This window comes from Panthera uncia (genome assembly GCF_023721935.1).
Source record: "Panthera uncia isolate 11264 chromosome D3 unlocalized genomic scaffold, Puncia_PCG_1.0 HiC_scaffold_8, whole genome shotgun sequence".
In the NCBI taxonomy this organism is placed as follows: Eukaryota; Metazoa; Chordata; class Mammalia; order Carnivora; family Felidae; genus Panthera; species Panthera uncia.
Window position 1 is genome coordinate 16,302,198 of NW_026057586.1, and position 19,813 is coordinate 16,322,010.

Genomic DNA, 19,813 nt, shown 5'->3' on the forward strand with positions numbered 1-19,813 from the left:
GTTATGGAGAAACAGCTAGTTATCTCTGCCACGGCAATGACCTTTGGAAGTGTGGCTGTTATGGGTAATTTTGGTCTCTTACTAGGGAGAAAAACCAAAGGCAATATATAAAAACGGTCTTGTGGGTTATTGGCCTCCGAGCTCTGGCCCCATCAGGAATGCTATTCCCTTCCACGGTGGCAGCGAGAAGTTAATTTTCTTCTATTAGTTTTAAAATATAACCTTTTCTCACTATGAAAGTTAAGACCTGATAATTACAGGAAACCTGGAAAATACAGGCAAGCAAAATGATCGCATCTAGGGGGCCTGGGGGGTTACAGTTCAGGAGTCGTAAACAGAGGTCAGAGTTGAAATCCTGAAGCTGAACCCAGCCTTTGAAGAAGAGAGAGCAGCGAGAAAACGCTGGCTGAGCTGCACAGGGAGCCCAGGGTGGGAGGAGAAGGTGGAGGAGTCGTCAGGAAAGTTCAGAAGACTTCAGGAATGCTTTGGGAACCACCGTGGATGACTTCTTATATTGCTCGGTTGATCGTGAACAATTCATTGCTTGAAGATCTGATTTTCTTGGTGAATGCCATTGGAACAGATTATTTTTTTTTTCAACGTTTTTTATTTATTTTTGGGACAGAGAGAGACAGAGCATGAACGGGGGAGGGGCAGAGAGAGAGGGAGACACAGAATCGGAAACAGGCTCCAAGCCATCAGCCCAGAGCCTGACGCGGGGCTCGAACTCACGGACCGCGAGATCGTGACCTGGCTGAAGTCGGACGCTTAACCGACTGCGCCACCCAGGCGCCCCAGGAACAGATTATTAATAACCATTCAGGCATCCCCTGGATGCTCAGAGGGTTGATAGGATAAAAATACATCTGGGACTAGGCCTTTGGGCCCCCCAGTGTCACTGCATATGGTGAACTATATCGCTGCAAGGAATGGTCTCCACTTTCCACGCACTGTCCGTGTCCAGTGGAGCAGAGAGTATGACACGATTCACAGCTATCAGTGCTTCTGAAAATTAGCAGCCCTGGGAATAAACGTCGGCAGAGATTCGTTGGTTTAAACAGGTCTTATGAATGGGGAAAATCATTCTCTTAAAATCCTCCCTTCAGACGAACCTCTATTAAACCGTTTTTCTGATGTGAAAAAAGGACAAACATCCTTCTAAACGATGCCCTAAGTCCCAGAAGTAATTTTATGGCATTAATAAATGCCCTATATCGGTTCCAGGTGACTTGGGTCAGAATCAGTTCGGCTGAAACCTAGTTGTCCAAAATGTAAGTCTTGAGTTTCCGGGCGAAGTAAATCATGGTGGGTGGGTGCCTATGTGCACTGTTCTCAAACGCGCTCATGACTGCTACTCCTTAGCCAACTTTCAAAACTAGCAGTTTCCAAAACTGTTGCCAAGCCTGGCATTAGAAATGTACCAAAACAGGGGCACTTGGGTGGCTCGGTTGAGCGTCCGACTTTTGATTTCGGCTCAGTTCATAAACAGGGTTGTGGGATCGAGCCCCACCTCTGGCTCCCTGCTGAGTGTGGAGCCTGCTTGAGATTGATTCATATCCTCTCTCTCTCTCTCCCCCTCCCCCCCCACACATACCTCTCTCTCTCTAAATTTAAAAAATTCAAAACGTATGTACCAAAACACCCTAAAAAATCCCTCTCGTTTGATTATTTCCTTTATTTTCTCTTATTACAAAATTAGCACCTGTTCATTGAAGGAAAATCAGAAAACACATTAAAAAAAAACCTGACTTACTGTGGTGATCATTTCACAGCGCATACAAATATCAAATCGATATGTCATGCACCTGAAGCTGGTACAATGTTATAGGTCAATTACATCTCAAAAAAAAAAAAAAAAATCTTACCCACGTAAAGAGATCCATGAATACCCAACCTAATCTTTATTTTTTTAATGAAAAGATCTTTTGCCTATGTGTATATAAATATACAGATGCATACAGTTTTTATCTTTATCTTTTTTATACAAAGGTAATGCCAAACTAACTACCTTTTTCAATGTGTTACCATTTTTCCTTACGTTTCAAAAACGGCCAACTTCTCTATTGAATCAGGGAAAAGACAGCCAGGGAGCAAGACGATGAGGGTTCGTGGGGTAGAAAACTCACTTGAGGTGGGGAAGGAGGGAAAAGTGTGTGAAAAGAGAGCTAGATATGTAGCGTTGGCATCGTGGTGAAGAGGCAGGCAGTCAGCCCCAGGTTCTTGTCTCCGGGACCCGTGTGGACTCAGGGATGCCCTCTGCGGAGCTCCCTGACCCTGTGAGAATGGCTGATGTGGCAGGGAGATAGGGAGGCGGCGGAAACAATATACCGAAGTGGCTACACGTGTTCTCAGCCCCGCAGCCCAGGCAGTTGTCCGCACCTCCCAAGTGCTGCTGAGCCAGCTTTGAGCAAACAAGACGAGATCCGGTCACGTGCCTCTCATCATGGAGAACAGATATTACACTGATCACATAGAGGGGAGTGCAATGTGTTAGTGGCCTCAGAGGGTTCTCCTGCTAGCTGATAAGATCATCTTTGTGTAGGCACGACCGTGGCAATGAAACGGCCGAGACACTGGCTTCAGAACTGCTGTCAGTCAGCCCTGGCTTCTTCTCAAAGCCAAGCCGATGGGCAGCCAGACCGTGGCTCAGCCGCTGACTCCCTCATGCTCCCTCCTCTAAAACACACCAGGGTCCTTGAAGGTGAGCATGAGAGTGGGACACAACAGGAAAACCACATTTCTTTGCACGTTCCCTGTTGGACTTCATGCAGCCAGCATTGTATTGAGCTCCATATGCATCTTAACTCATCGAACCCGCACACGAAGCCAGCAAGGTGGACACAATTATCATTCCTCTTTACAGATGGGGAAATGGAGTTAGGGGGACTTTAAGTCACTTGTCTAAGGTCCCCACAGCTGGAAAGCAGAAGAGCCGGGATTCAAACCTAGGAGGTACATCCCCAGGGGCCAGGGCCCCAACCACCGGCTCTTCTGTCTTCCTAGAAGATGCGTGGTGAACATTTGTTGGATGAATACATTATTATCACTTGAAGCCTTGTAGGAATAACTACCTTCTGGTTGTTACCTTAGCCCCATCTAACGATAACCCTCACATGCCTAAAAAATATTTTGTCTGTAATTCACACAGCTAAAACCCAGATGATCCCATGCCCCAGGTATTAATGGTGAGAGGAACGGCTTCAACAGCTTTCCCCTCCTCCTCTAGTCTTTTCGTGTATGTGTGGGAAGATACATCCAACGTAAAATTTACCACGTTAACCATTCTTAGGTGTGTATTTCAGTGCCAGTAATCACGTTCACATTGTTGTGCAACCAGCAGCATTCGTCTCCAGAACTTCCTCATCGTCCCAAACTGAGACTGTGTATCCATTGAGCAGCTCCCCATTCCCTCCTCACCCAGCCCCTGGCCATCACGGTTCGACTCTCTGCCTAAGAATTTGACTGCCCCAGGCACCTCATATAAGTGGAGGCCTACAATATTTGTATCTCTCTCTCCAATATTTCTTTGGTATGATTTCACTTAGCATGATGTTTCCAAGTTTCATCCGTGTTATAGCATGTGTCAGAAGATCGTTTAAAGGATGAATAATAATCCGTTCTCTGTGTGTATCACGTTGTCTTTACCCACCTGCCAAGGGACGTTTGGGATGTTTGTACCTTTGGCTATTGTGAATGATGTTGCTATGAACAAATGTGTCTTTTGAGTCTGCTTTCAATTCTTCTGGGTATATACTCAGCAGTACAATTGTAGGATCCTGTGGTTACTCTGTGTTTAAATTTTTGCGGACTTGCCGTGCGTGTTCTGCATTTGATCTTGGCCGTCGGTAATTGTGCATATAAGACCACGTGATATGTAACATACTGCTTATGAGTCTCTTCACGTTGTCACTGAGATTTGGCAGGAGCAAGTTTATATGTAGATGAATAAATGGGTTTGTTTGGTTTTTTTGTTTTTTTTTGTTTTATTAATTTTTTTTTTAACGTTTATTTTATTTTTGAGACAGAGCGAGACAGAGCATGAATGGGGGAGGGTCAGAGAGAGGGAGACACAGAATCTGAAACAGGCTCCAGGCTCTGAGCTGTCAGCACAGAGCCCGACGCGGGGCTCGAACTCACGACCGCGAGATCATGACCTGAGCCGAAGTCGGCCGCTTAACCGACTGAGCCACCCAGGCGCCCCCTTTTTTTTTTTTTTTTTTTTAATCTTCACTGATTGCTACGGTAAACATGATCTTATTCCATTTTCCCGGGAGGAGCACTTTCTGGTTACAGGACTGGATCCAGGCAGGCCTCGATGGGAGATGAATCATTTTACTGGGTTCCGTTCTCAGGGCATCTGGTGTAAGAGGCATTCTAGAAGTTCATGTGAAGTCATGGAAAGCTCAATCAAAGTTTCTCCAAGAGAAGAAGGTTAAAACAAAGAGGAAAACTTCCTCACTCTAAGGACAAAGACATTCAGGACCGCTTTGAAATCCTCAGGCTTTGAATTTAGTCCCAGGAGTTGTGTGCTGTTCCTGGCGTCAGTCTCTTATGGACCCCTCGTCTGGCATGTCGCAGTGTAGTTAGTAGTTAGATGGTGAAAACCAACCACGCTGACTGGGCTCTGCACTTTCCCAGCCGCCTCTGTCTTCATTTAGGACTAACTGGTTGGAGATGCGCGGAAGCCGCCCTCGGGGCCTTCAGAAGCCATCACCGGGAGGCTTCCATTGTTGTGCAATGAGCTATTCCATTGAAGGGACTCTTTAAAAATATTTGGAAACTCTGTGCGTGGGCAGGAGTATCTACTCATGGGCATATTCCACGTGGGCCTCTGGCTTGGTGTGACAGTCGATCTCCTCGGGTACAATTTTCCCCAAGGAACGTTCCTTCTGCCTCTCGCGGTGGTGGACGAAGGGTATCCGACAAAGGGAGCCCGGGGTCAGGAAACCAGAAGTCCACCTTCTCACCAGACCTTCAGGTTGGCCTGCTGTCTGTTGGCCTCCACCTTCCTCCATACCTGGTGTCTCCGATTCCTGAGCGGGGCTGAGCCTCCGCGGGGCCGAGCCTCCGCGGGTCAGTTGGCTTCTCCACGATAACCGCCCCTGGAGGCACGTAGGTTTGAAGTCACTCTGCTCTGCGAAATCACTTCCCGTTCTCCCGTCCACTGGCCGTGTTCATATTAACTCCATATTAGAGGGGCACCTGGGTGGCTCAGTCGGTTAAGTGTCCGACCCTTGGATTTGGCTGTGGTCATGACTTTGCAGTTTCATGGGTTCGAGCCCCACGTCTGGCTCTGTGCTGACAATGCGGAGCCTGCTTGGGATTCTCTCTCTCCCTCCCTCTGCCTATCCCTCCCCTACTCACACCATCTAAAGTAGATAAACTTTAATAAATAAACTAACTCCATATTAGAAATATACTCCTAAAACTATGGACTATCAGCTTGAATTTATAGTTCCTATTCCCATTATTTGGCATTAGCTTGTGAAACAAAAGGACAAAAATGTTACTTTTCCATGTTGAAATCAAAATTTTCTCCCTCCCTCCTTTCTCCCCCTCCCCCTCTCTTCCATTTTTGGAAAAAGAAAGCAAATACTGTTATTCATGTTTTATCCACGAGGAATCTAAAGCCTCAACAAGTTTAAGAAACAAGCCCAAAGTCCTATCACAGGCTCTTTTTTTTTTTAATTTTTTATGTGTATTTTTGAGAGAGAGCGAGCACACAGGGTGGGAGGGGCAGAGAGAGAAAGGGGGAGACACAGAATCTGAAGCAGGCACCAGGCTCCCCCACCCGTCAGCGCAGAGCCCAACGCGAGGCTCATACCCACGAACCACAAGATCATGACCTGAGCCGAAGTCAGACAACTTGACTGAGCCACCCAGGTGCCTCATCATCACAAGCCAGACAGAGCCAGAATCGAACACCAGATGTGCTTGACCCCAAAGCCACCGTTCCATCCACTACCTGTAGCTGGGCAAAAAGAACCCCGAAATACTCTAAAAAGTGCAGTTTTTTCCTCTCATTACAAACAAAACAAACAAAACAAACAAAACATCTGAGCTGTCTGGTGCATGTGTAGGCAAGCGATGCAGAGGAAACCCCAAATAAATCTTAGGGAAATTTACTGTTGCAGTGGGACGAGTGTTGAAATATCTCTTGCCTACTAGCTCACTTGACCTTTCAAGGTTCCTTCTTGCCCTTCTAATTCCGCAGGGAGGTTTTTTGTTGTGGTGATGGTTTTAATTCTTCTCTAGAATCTGATAACTAACAGCAGGCAGTCCGATGTTGATATCTCTGCCACCGTCATTTTCCTGATTCGGTTTTTCCTTCCAAAATCTCTCACACACGCTCGGTTGCTGGGACGTATTTCTGGCCGCGCTGTTTTTATTTACAACGTTGTGTGTGTGTGAATGCTCTGGGGCACCCAGGGGAAACCTGCACAGACTTTCCTGGTGAGCAGATGTCGCCCTTTCTATGTAACAACCACCTAATCGCCACTTCCCCTCGCCAAGAAACGGGAAAGGCATTTTGCGTTTGGAAAACCGAGCTCTGCCACATGAAGCGGCTCACGAAGGGCCGTCTCCCCCAAAGTCCACATGAGCTTTCCCCATCTTCGTTTGTTTTTCTTAAAGATAAAAACCGCACGGCCGTGCTTGTAGTTAGGTCCGGTTGCATAACGAGGAGGTCTCACTTAGGCCATTTCAACTTCATTATACGTAAGTTGTGTTGTAAGTAATCTTTGAAATGGGGTAAGATGTGCAGCCAGTGTTTATGTTTTTATACTTTGGAATATTCCGTCGTTTATTTTCAATCATGACTTCTGCTGGATGGGTGTTTGACCTGCAAAATAATGCCGTCTTCAGGAGCTCTCGAAAAGCAAGAGGGTACAGTGAAGTCGCAGACCTCCTCGCCTCGAGCAGAGCGATGGTGTTAGGTATGCAATTAAGAAAAAAAGCCAAGGGGAAGTTAATTCTGGGCTGAGCAGGTATTTAAAGGAAGCATGGCCATCCCGAAGCTTAGATCTCCCGACAGGGCTCTGTAGCCTTTTGAAAGCATTATCAAATCACTGTGTTATTTAATTTTGTAGCAAGGCAAATGACAGGTTACTTTTGGCTCCACTAAATGGACAACCCCAAGCTCTTGCAATGCTCAGAAAGATCAGAATGCCCAAGTAGGATGTCTTGGATGAAGAGAGAGAGAGATTGTAAGGGTTGTATCCGTGTGCGTGAACTTTGAAATGCCATCAAAGTTCTCAGCGGCTGTATGTTAGGTGCGCCATTTACATAGAAACAGACAAATAGAACCATATGTTTAAATGTGGCGTTGCCCTGAAGATATATCAAAAACACATGTCTCCCCTCCATTCCAACTTTCTTATGATTCACTTGAGTTTCAGATCATCTAGGGCACTGTTGTTCCTCTTAGTTTTCCATAGGACAGCTTCAAGTAATACAGTAAGTAAACTGTAAAATTGTAATGAATACCCTAGTAAGCAGTTTTCTTTCTGGTTGTTAGGAACTTGGACTCTCTTAAACCATGGAAAACGAGAGTTTTATGGAACATCAAGGTAGATCCTCTACTTCTGTTAGAAATAATCATCATCGTGAATTTGTACACCATGGGTTTCTCTTGTCATGTAAAATTACAGTTCAGTTGGAAATGCTGGGAGATTACGTCTAATTGTAGGAAAACTCTGAACACTGCCACATGTTATTCATAGCAGTAAATCTCACACACACACACACACACACACACACACACAGAGATATGTAACAAAATATGCTGAGGAAAGATTCAAGGTAACCTATATTGATTGGACAGGTACAGGTAGGCAAATGCGTCCTTTGCAGGGGACGGGACCCTGAATTATTTCATTCAGGTCTGATTCGGGAGCGTCCCAGCTGCTACTGTCCTTTATAAAGGAAGCCCACTTATTATGCTTTTGAAGTAAGATTGTCTACCACAGCTGGACTGCACATGAGGAAGGTTGCAGGGAGAAAGGAGGCGGTGTTGCTGTACCCAGCTGGGCCTCAGAACTTTCTCTTACCAGATCAGTTGTGTGTGCATGTTTAATACATTATCTGAGAAGTTTTTAATGGATTTAGTACAATCCTTATAAATTTTGTTAAATTGCTGTCTTACTAAAATGTGATGGAAAAAATACATTTAAGCGTACCGGATTTTTCTCAGAAGGTCTTGTCTAATCTGGTTGAAGGTTCTGACCGTTTGACAAAGGTAGGAATTTGCTTTAGGACCTAGAGAATGCCTCATCTCCCAAATCTGTGGTTTCCGACCTTGTATTCAATACAACATACAGATGATAGGCTCACACGCGTGGTATAGAAAGGACACAGGCGATGTGCACTTCCCAGGCGGGAGACCATATTTAACTGCCTTTCTCTTCCACCTAGAAAGCATGTCCAAATGCAAATTATTGAGACCATTCGGATAGCAATAACCTTGAATCTCATTTCTCTTATGGTTACACAGAAACAGTTTTGTTTTGTTTTGTTTTTTAGTTTTATTTATTTTTGAGAGAGAGGGATAGAGTGAGCCAGGAGTGAGGGAGGACCGGAGAGAGAGGGAGAGAATCCTAAGCAAGTTCTGTGCTGTCGGGTCAGAGCCCAACATGGGACCCTGACCCATGAACTGTGAGATCATGACTGGAGCCAAAATCAAGTGTTGGATGCTTAACCAACTGAGCCACCCAGGCTCAGGAATAGTTTTGGGTGTTTCTTAATGATAGTTTGACCTTGATAGTCAAGGAAAAAGAGCAAAAGATCCCGGGCTGTATTCTTGAGACTTGCAGATTCACTGCCCCCAGCTTAATTCTTGGCCTCTGAATGAACATACTGATTTTGGAAGTGGTAAAGGGAAGTTCTCTAGGAGCCCAGCGGGGGAGGGGGGTTGGGGGTAGGGGAGGTTGGGGTAGGGGGAAGGGAAGGGAAAAGTAAGGAGGCCCAAGAAACCCAGAACAAAGGGGAATGTTTGCTGCAAGGGAAGTGTCAGAATTGTACCGTTTTATACGTGGTGTAGAAATTTTGTAAGCATGTGGGTCCATTTACATTATGGACCACGTGGGTCCATTATTCTGTTGATTGCATTTACTTGCGTTATGAATCCTGCAAGACAAGGACCTACAGTTTTTGCTTTGAAATAATTAAGCGTGAAAAAATCACGTTTTATATAGGTACCAAGACATTTACCATTTAAATACGAGGCATTTCAGCCCTTCCTAAAAGTTCAGGTTTTTCTCCCTGGTCCCTGTGTTTTTATTCTGAACAACTCCCTGTAGCATTTCTCATAGCCCAGATCTGCTGGTGTTGAATGCTTGGTTTTCTTTTTTCTGAAACGTCTTGATTTCCTCTTCATTCTCGAAGGATATTTTTCACTGCATAGAGGATTCTGGATTGACAGGTCGGTTTGTTTTCTCAGCACTTCAAAGATGTCATGCCATTGTTTGTGGTTGCCATGGTATTTGATGAGAAGCGCATGGACATTCAGATCATTCTTTCCTGGTATAGAATGTGCAGTTTTTCACTGCTGGCTTTCAAGATTTTCTCTTTTTTTGTTTGTTTGTTTGTTTGTTTGTTTGTTTGTTTTTCAGCAGTAGGACTATGACATCTCTAGACGTACGCTTGCATGGGTGTGTGTCTTCAACCTGTTTGGCTTTTGCTAAACATCTTTAGTGTGTAAATTTATGTTTTTCACTAAATTCGGGATGTTTCAGCCATTTTCACATTTGTTTTCTTCTCCATTCTCTCTGTGTTTGCCTTCTGGAACTCCACATACCATACCTTGGACCTTTTGAGGTTGTCCCCCCGCCTCCCCCCCAGTCCCTGATGTTTTGGTGCCTTTTTTAAAATCACTTTTTCTCTTTAAGTTGGGTAATTCCTGTGCATGTATCTTCCAATTCACAAATTCTTTCCCACTTCATATCACCATTCTGTTGTTAAACCCATCCAGCAAGTTTTTTTGTAATTTGATACGTATATTTTCCAGTTCTTGAATTTTTTTTTTAATTTTTTTTAATGTTTATTTTTGAGACAGAGACAGAGCATGAGTGGGGGAGGGGCAGAGAGAGAGGGAGACACAGACGCGGGGCTCAAACTCACAGACCGTGAGATCTTGACCTGAGCCGAAGTTGGAAGCTCAACCGACTGAGCCACCCAGGCGCCCCATCGAGTTCTTGACTTTATATTTCGTTCTTTTCACAGTTGCTATTTCTTTTAGGTCTCCTACCTTTTCATTTATTACAAGTGCCTTTTCCCTTACCTCATCGAACATTATCGTAACAGCCGCTTTAACGCAATGTCTGATACTCACAACCTCTGGAATTGGGGTTGGCATCATTGATGGTCTTTCCCTCGAGAATGGGTCACATTTATACAAGTTCTGTTGCGGAGATCCTGGATCCTGCTTTATTCATCCAAAAAGCGTTGATACTTTTCTTGGAGCAGGCAAGCAACTCGGATGGATGGAATGTGCAAACGGCCTCGCAGTCGGCATTGGTCAACCCAACCCTCGTCCAGCCCGTGTGGCCTTTAGCTGGGGTGTTTCGAGTCTGCTCCCCGCATGCCTGGGTGAGGGTTTCCCCGCGACTGGGCAGAGTTAATACACAGAACTTAAGGCTCCTGTCCTCCAGCACTCTCATTTCCAGGATTTCCCCTGAATTTTTCACACCTCTGGTTATCCCTGTTTTGCCCTCCATCTGATCGGGCCGAAGCCTGTCACAGGTTCTCTGTGTGTTCACTTTCCCCACCACGTAGCAACTGTGATGGGCGCTCGGGCCAAAGTCCTGAAAAGCAGGAAAGTTAGCCTGGGTTAGTCCCTCGTTCCAAATGTCAGCTCTCCTCTTAAATCCTGCCTGCCTTTCTTTGCTCTCCAGAACCTGCCAGCGGTTGTTTGCTTCTGTTTTGTCCTGAGTTTATATTCTCTATCTGCAGGGGGTCGGTCTGTTAAGAGCTTGAAACCCCAGACCAGAGACCTCATCTTTCCCGTGGAGGTTTACATTTTGAACGAACGGTGCCATTTCTCTACCTCAGGCGGAGATGGACGTCTTGGAAACTTTTGCTAGAATTGCCTGTTTGCTGTTTGTTTGTCTGTTTAATTCAGATAATTTAGATAGCTTTTAGTACCTATGTGGTCCAGGTGAAGCCAGCCTTCAAATGGGGGACCGCTTGGGCTTCAGCCTCAGCTACCTAATTATAATTTGCAATCATTAGGTTACAATTACCTAGTTATTTATTATTAGCAAATTGTTATAATTGGCAAGTCACGTGAATCCTTGGCTTGTAGCATGAGGGGCCCGGCCAGCCTCAGAGTTCCTTTTCAGGATGCAAAGTTTCTTTCTATCCTTTATGTAAAAGTTCTTTATATCCTGTAGGCCTCTGGTCATCTGCTACAAGTAGCTTGAAGTCTCTGAATTAATCCACTTCATAGAATTCAAGTGATTAATTCCATATATTATGTGGTAAAAAAAGGACCTTCTGCTACTGGAACATGTGGTCATGTGCTGTTGATTATATTTTCCCTTTGTATCTCTATCTCAGCTTTCCTTAAAAATACCCAACCCCTAGGGGCGCCTGGGTGGCTCCGTCTGTTGAGCGTCCAACTTCGGCTTGGCTCATGATCTCGTGGTCCGTGAGTTCGAGCCCCGCATCAGGCTCTGTGCTGACGGCTCAGAGCCTGGAGCCTGTTTCGGATTCTGTGTCTCCCTTTCTCTCTGGCCCTTCCCTCTCGAGCTCTGTCTCTGTCTCTGTCTCTCTCAAAAATAAATAAACATTAAAAAAAAAAATACCCAACCCCTTCTTTCCCTTATACCTCACTTTTTCCTGGGCACAAATCACTAACTGAAAAGAATTATAAATATATATTATACATATATTTTAAGTTTATTTGAGAGAGCAAGCATGCGTGTGAGTGGGGGAGGGGCAGAGAGCGAGAGAGAGAGAGAGAGAGAGAGAGAGGGAGAGAGAATCCCAAGCAGGCTCTGCACTGTCAGCCCAGAGCCCAACATGGGGCTCAATCTCACGAACCGTGAGATCATGACCCGAGCCAGAATCGAGTCAGATGCTTAACCGACTGAGCCACCCAGGCACCCCTGAAAAGAATTATATTCTTAATCTGACGTCACATTTAAAACACACTTTTGTTTGTTTCTTAGGAAAAAATGCTGCAAAGGGTATAAATTTGTTCTTGGACAATGCATCCCAGAAGGTACGTAATGTAAAAGATTATGTCTTCTCACCTTGTTTGTGACTAATCGCTAGGTGTCTGTAGAGTTCCGATGTACGTAGAGTGTACGTGGATTATCTGCGTGTGATTTCCGTTTTCTTCTGGCGTTGGATTCTTCTAGTGCCAGTTTGGCTACACGTAGCATGCTCCAGCTACATCGTTACCCGACAGGTACACCTATATTGAGTAATTCTCCTATTTCAGGTTTTTTTAAGCTGAAGAGGCTATCATCCCGTCATCAGCATTTCATACACAGAGCACACACGTCCTCCTGACCTCTGTGTTTTCCACATGCTGAACTCAAAGCCCCTCCAAACACTCTGCTCAGCCCAGCACTAAAGGCGTAGAGCAGTGGAAGCAGCAGGTGCCCAGCTCTCAGGGCATACACACCCTCAAGCTGGTGAGATGGGGTATAGATTGCATGGAGTCAGACCTGAATTTTAATTCCACTTTCCGTATTGCCTTAGTCCATTCCGGCTGCTGTAACAAAAATACCATAGTCTGGTGCCTTACACAGCAAACGCTCATCTCTTAGTTCTGGAGGCTGAGCCAAAGACCAAGGCGCTGGAAAACTCCACGTCGGGTGAGAGCTTCCTGGTTCATTGACTGCCATCTCCTTGCTGTGTCCTTACGCGGCAGAAGGGGCAAGGGAGATTTCTGGGGGTTCTTTTATAAAAGCATCAATCCCATTGGTGAGGGCTCTACCCTCATGATCTAAGCACCTCCCGAAGGCCCCCACCTCCCAATACTGTCACCTTGGAGGTTAAGATTTCAACATACGAATGTCAAGAGGACGCAGACATTCAGTCCACAATACAAATCCTACCTTAGTTTTTGTGGGAAAGTATTTGTACTTGGCTCGTGGTTGTTTTAAGAATATTACCACATGTTAAATACTTGGAACAGAGGCTGGCTCTCATTAAGTGCTTGATAAATAGCGGTTGCTGCTGTTGTGTTTAATAATAACTGTGATATGTGCGGTCGAGGCATTCGGGGCTGCAAGTGTTTGGAGCAGGCGCACAGCACAGAGAACCAGAGCAGTTCGAGGTGGTCTCCAGAAGGAGGGGGAGCCGGCTTACCAAGGAGCCCCGGCTGCCCGGGGCCTACACAAATAGGAGGAAGAGAGCTGCAAAGGATTCCCGCGCTGATCCAGGAAACACAAAGCCCTGTCTGGAGAGCGCGAGATCAGTGTGCCTGGGGCTGGGGAGAGGTGGGAGGGTAATGAGAAAGAGGTTTCTTCACTGTCACCCAAGAAGCCAGATCTCTGGAAGAGGGCTTCTGGAAGACCAGAAGCCCAGCCGAGCCAATTCATGCTGCATTATCTCCTAGAGAGCAGGCTCTTTGTCAGAAATAAGTGAATCCCTCCCGTGTATGGCTCTCTTCGGTGAAAGGGTGGAAGAATTCACTAAACCATAGCTGGGGAGAAAGCTGCTTTAGGAAGAGTGGTTAGGAAATCACTTAACATAACGATGGTGTATGTGGCCTTGGGTCTTCCCGAGACAGACTTGTCTCACTGCCAGCCAATTCTGTGGGTTAGAGCGTGGTGGAAAGCAACAACAACAAAGGTCCAAATAATCGCATTCTTGTATCAGCCAGCTTGTCCCAGTCCCCAGCCGTGTCCTTTATATTGCAATTGGGCAGATACTAAGAAAATTAAGTTTGGACCCATCACTTTAAGATCTCAGCTAAAGACCTTGCCCAACCTGATTAAAAGCAGGTTACGTGGGCACCACATACTTAGATCTTCTTTAAATGTTAGGTCTTGTGGTTTCAAACATCAGAGCCTACAAGCAGCGCCCCTCACCCTCAAGTGAGTCTGTGACACCTGTGATTAACGTAGCCTCGCCATGATAACACTCTGCTCTGTTGCTTTCACTGGAACATTTAAGCGTTTTAATCTGTGGGAATAAGTCTGTGTGTGTGTGTGTCTGTCTGTCTTACTAAAGATCTCTTGAGTCATCAAGGTTTCTGTCACCAAGAATGCAAAGTATAAACGTAGAATTTCAGAAAAGATAAGTGTATCAGTTAGGATTCTCCAGAGAAACAGGTTCATTTTAAGGATTTACTTGGAGGCTGGCAAATCAAATGTCCGTAGGGTCGACCGGAGACCCAGCAGAAAGTTACAGTTTGAATCAGAAGGCCATCTGCCACCAAAATTCCCTCTTCCGTGGGGGAGGTCTTTTTTTCTAGTAAGGCCGTGAACTGATTGAATGGGCCCATCCACCTTTTGGAGGGCAATCTGCCTTATTCAGAGTCTACTGATTTAAATGTCGATCCCATCTATTAACAAAAAAACAAACAAAAAAAAACCATCTGCACGGAAACATTAAGAGTGTGTTTGACCAAATATCTGGGTACTGTGGCCTACCCACATTTGACACTTAAAATGAACCATCACAGGTGGTAAAGAGACTAGAATGTTTAACCAAATCTGAGTAGAAGCTGCAATTTAAAAGTTGTCTCCTATTTGTTGCTCTAAGTCAAAAGTCAACAACCTGTGGGCCAAATCTGACCCACTGCTTATTTTTGTACATAAAGTTTTATTGAAACACAACCACACTCACGCACTTGAGTATTTATGGCCGCTTCTGCCCTACCACAGCAGAGTTGAGGAATGCTGGCCAACCAGACGTGCTTTGCTACGCCCTGCTGTGTTATTTTGATTGGCCAGAGTGATAGAGTAATCTCATTTGTTCTAGTCCAACAGTTATTAATTGAGCATAAACTGTAGGAAGAGAGTAGTGCCAGTTCCTCTAGGGGACACAGTCCTTGCCAGATACCCAAACAATCGTCACAGTGAAGCCATAAAGGAAGCAGAAGAACAGGGTGAAGCTTTTGCTGTGGGTCAGGCACGGTGCTTCATGCGTCATCCGGGTTTACCTTCAGAAGAGCACCCTAAAGTCGGTATTCTTGTTACCCCTCTTTTACAGGTAAGCGAATTGAGGCTTAAAGGATCCGAGGTCACAGAGACAGTAGCAGAGCTGGGAGGGCTGGCTCCAGAACCTGGACCCTCCACCAGGAGGCTGCGTGTCCCCTACAGTGGGGCCTGCTACAGGGTGTAGGCATTCAGCAAACAAGGCAGAGCACAAAACATGGGCCGCCTAGAGGCGATTTTCGGCAAGGAAACCCAACCCGTGCCGGAAAAGCAGGCCTGGAATCCCAGTTTGCAGGGGAAGGGATTTGCAGCAAGGGCAGCTTCCCAGGTCATCGCAAGAATGACATGCTCCTTGTCACACTGACCCCGCCTGCGTCGCGGGCTGACAGACCCACCCATCCCACCTTCCTGTGTGGCGGGCGAGCAAAGCCAGGCTTACTCCGCATCCAAATATCGTTTATCTATGTCAGCGCCCGGGGAAGAGAGCGCAGTGATTGAGATGCTGGATATAGTCTGGAGGTTAAAATGTAGCCTGAGCGCCCGACTCCCAGCCGGAGTCCCTTCAGAGGCTCATTAGATACGTTTGTAAGGACTGGGCGGAAGAGATGCTTTAATTCTTTTCAAGTTAAGAGGGCATCCACGCCAGTTTGCTCGGAGATCTCCAGCCACTCGACCCCACCCAGCCCCTTCTCGGCACGTGGGGTCCGTCCTGGGCACACACGGCTACAACACACTGGGGGGCCCAGCTCTGCAGCGCCCACACCGTCTCTGTTCCCAAGCCCCACTCACACTCCTCCTGCCCCCGCCTGACTGCCAGCCCCTGCCCTCCTCACACTGTGATGCCCACGCCCCTCACCAGGCCCGGCCTCTCTTTTAATGTGCATCCGGAAGGAATCCCCTGTCTCTACCGCAGCTGGCGAAAGAGACAAAACAGGCCCCCAGGTAATGCCGCGGGGGCCCGGCCGTCTGGAACGTCTTTGCTCTCTAGATGAGGGACAGACACCAGAGGGCGAAGAGGTGACCCGGGGGAGGATCACAGGTGACGTTGGCATTTAAGTGGCCGTGCTGAGCACTAAGTTACCTGTTGTGCTACACAAAGAGTTCGTGCCCTCCCACGCACAGCTGGCCACGCTTCCCAGGTCCCGAGCGGAATGCAGCCCAGGAGGTCTGCTCCAGACCCGGGCGCGGTGGCCCCGCCCCCAGCTGCTGAATGACTGAGGCTGATGTGCGCTCACGCTTGTCTATTTCAGATTACGATGTGTGTGCCGAGGCTCCCTGTGAACAGCAGTGCACGGATAACTTTGGCCGAGTGCTGTGTACCTGTTATCCGGGATACCGGTACGACCGGGAGCGACACCGGAAGCGGGAGAAGCCGTACTGCCTGGGTGCGTTGCCGCCACACGTGATCTTCCAGCTCCTGGGGGGATGATTCAGTCCTCTGCTGGACACTCTTCGTGGGTGGGACCAGCCCCCAGGAGCCGCTTTGATCTTCGTTTCTTCCCTTGTGTCCCGATACCCAGATGGAGGTGTGTTAGTACCAAAGCTAGCGGGCACGGGCTTTCGTTGTGGTGGTTTTTTTTAATTTTTTTTTAAATGTTTATTTATTTATTTATTTATTTATTTTTGAGAAGAGAGAGAGAGCATGAGCAGGGGAGGAAAGAGAGGGAGACACAATCTGAAACAGGCTCCAGGCTCTGAGCTGTCGGCACGGAGCCCGACGCGGGGCTCGAACTCACCGACCGCGAGAGCGTGACCCGAGCCGAAGTCGGACGCTTAACCGACTGAGCCACCCAGGCGCCCCTCGTTGTGGTTGTTTAAACCAACCACGGCCAAGGAATTCTTCAGGGAGCCAGTACCAGTCAGGTCCTAACAGGCGGTGAGACATGAGAGCAGGAGAAGGGGACCATCGTCAAATGAAAAGCAGAACAATGTCACGCAGAATGTAAGCGGCCAGAAATGTTAAAAGCACAGGCAGGTAAGAATCCACGTTCTCTCGGAAGACTAGAAAGAGAGGGCTGGGAGCCAGGAAGAGACCATGTGGCAGGCAGGTTGAAGTGAGTCCGAGGGAGCTGAAGCCAGCCACCTGGAGCCCAGCTGAGAGAACTCAGCGCCACCCCTCGCCACCAGCGGGTTCCTTCCCCCATTGGCTTGGCTTTCCAGCCGCGCACTTTGCAAGTCCCGGAGACAGGTTGATGGGAATTGTTCCCTGAAGCCACGTGTTTCAGAGTGCGGTCAGCCTGTGGCTAACCTGTTTCAGAAACATCTGGGGTTCTTGCTTTTGCAAAAAAAAAACGGTCCTGGCCTCGCCTCCAGAGCCTGAGGGGTGGGACCGGATTCTGCGTTTTACACAAATGCCTCGAGTGACTCACGTGCACATCAAGTTCGAGAATCAGCTGGAGGATGAACTGAGGAGCCAGGCAGACGGTCCCAAGTGGAGAATAAATGAACTGTGATGAGTGGCCCCTCTTCCTCTGCCCCAGCGGGGACTCTAGCAAGTACCATTTAAGAGAAGTTGTAGACAGTAGCCTCCTGGCTTGTCCCCAGTGGCACCCCACGCTGACAAAGAGGAGGATGGAGACCACCAAGTGAGTGCAGCCGGGACCACCGGTGCCTCTTACAGCGACTGCGATGTGCCATTCTGTCCTTCCACGGTCCCAGGCACGAGGGTTCTTCTTTGAGTTTGTGATAGCCACTGTACCCTGTGCTTCCCATATGGGGGTCAGCAAAAGAGCATTCTGCTCAGAATTCCATCTGTTTCTCTCCTTTCAACCTTGCCCTCCCTCCCCTGGACAGTAGAGGCAGCTTCACGCTTAGGTCAAGGGCAGAGAAGGGCTTGTTTGATGGGCTCATGGCTCGTTTCCGCAGCTCACGGGAGGTCTGTCTGGGTCATTGATGACACCGAAATTTCCTGGGGAAAACTCTCTCTGTTAGATCCATCGTGACTATTTTCTTTCACCTGAAGTGGCTTTTCTTCTCCGGTTTCATTACCTCTCTTAACTGGGAAGGAGCCATTGACCCAAAGTTGACCTTGGGTCACCATCCTGCTGCTCAGAACCCAGAGCCGTAAAGGGGAACGTAAAAGCCCTCGGCACACATGGGTCCTTGTAGAAGTTCATGTCTCTGATGCCTGCTTTTCCGTGTACGTTGCTCTCCATCATCTCATTTTCTCTCCTGATTTGCCCGGTGAAGTATTTCGGGCAGGTATCGTTCGTGTTTTGTAGGTGGGAATTTTGAAGGCTAGGCACCGGAGCGGGGGGGGGGGGGGGGGGGGGCGGGGCGGGAACCAGGTCACATGACTTGGTGGTGGCAGGGCCACCATAGAACCCCATTACTGATCGGCTTGTCACCACGGTGACCCTGCCTGAGGCACTCCCCTCGAGATGGCTCCTGTTTCTAGCGTCCTGCTTCATTCCAGCATTCTCAGAGGGAGGCTGGCAAAGGGCCCCCTGCATACGTTCACAGGAAGGCCAAGCCCAACGTCCCCCTGTCATTGGAAGAGAGTTCTCTGAAGCGGAGGCTTCTCTGCCTTTGGTCCAAACCCAGATATCGACGAGTGTGCCACCAGCAACGAGACACTGTGCGCCCACATCTGCGTCAACACCGTGGGCAGCTACCGCTGTGAATGCCGGGAGGGTTACATCCAGGAGGACGACGGGAGGACGTGCACCAAGGGAGACAAATACCCCAACGACACTGGTGAGTAGTCCAAACGAAGCCACCCCAGGAGGTGGGCAGGCCCCCCGGGAGACTACTAGCATTCCTCCGGGAGCGGCGGGCAGGAAGGGGCATTTACGCGACTGGCAGGCGGCATCTGGGTGAGAGAGGAGGAGGACATCAGGCCGAGGCCCAGCGGAGCAAAGCCTGCCAGCAGGGAGGGTTGCGAGCCGGGGTGTATTTGAGGAAGCTCCCCACCAAGTGGAGGCGCTGTGCTCCCGCCCCCGTCGGTAGAACTTAGCTACGTGCTGGCACCCACCTCAGATGGGCAGCAAAGGGGCCAGAAACCCTGTGTTCTCTCAGAGAAAGGGTGGAAGATCGACAGGAAACCTTCCCATGCCCGGGAACCACGCACATCAATGCCACCTGAAGTGCAGTCCGTGCCCCGTACCTGCCCAGATGCATTTGTTACCTGGTTCATCATTGGATAAAAAGAGAAGTGAGAGCGTTGAGACGTTTTTGTACCCATTCGCTAGACGTTGTGTCTGAATCCAAAGATCTAGGCTGGCAGGTGGTCTAATTTTCCTAGTAATTGTAGTTTTCTAGAAAAAAAATTTCGAGTTTTGATCGTGTTTTGCAAATACAGTCCACGACGCAGTGCTGCGGTGTGAGAAGCGGGCCTTCACGGTTTGAGAGGCTCATGTACGTTACGTCAACCCCGTCCCACTGACCTGTCACTCGGGGATCCGATCAGCCCGGATGTTGGGTTGCTCCTTTAAGTTTGGAGGAAAGGAGCCCCTGTGCTCCTGTATCCAACACTCCTAGGCCGGGAAGCCGCTCCCGTAGTCCTGTGCTCAGGGCCCAGCTCTCCCCGGGCCCCCTCGGAAAGGGAGGTGACAGGACCCTGTCTGTCTGTCTGGAGAGGCTGGCTGGGCCATGGGCATCTCGGAGCAGGGAGGGGCTCCTGAGCAAAACCCATGTACCAGGACATGCAGGGGTTGAAAAGGCCAAACAGTCTGGGCGCTCCGGAGGTTGTGATTCTCGGG

The 19,813-nt window shown here is 48.1% G+C and overlaps 1 protein-coding gene across 1 annotated transcript in view; it reads left to right on the top strand.

Annotated features, from left to right (window-relative positions):
• CCBE1 (collagen and calcium binding EGF domains 1) overlaps window positions 1–19,813 on the top strand; it is a 231,507-nt gene that overhangs the window by 182,707 nt on the left and 28,987 nt on the right. Inside the window, exons 3-5 of the mRNA XM_049620281.1 lie at window positions 12,168–12,220; window positions 16,364–16,498; window positions 18,657–18,809. Of these exons, the coding sequence (XP_049476238.1) occupies window positions 12,168–12,220; window positions 16,364–16,498; window positions 18,657–18,809 (341 nt within the window). The remainder of the gene's footprint in view (window positions 1–12,167; window positions 12,221–16,363; window positions 16,499–18,656; window positions 18,810–19,813) is intronic.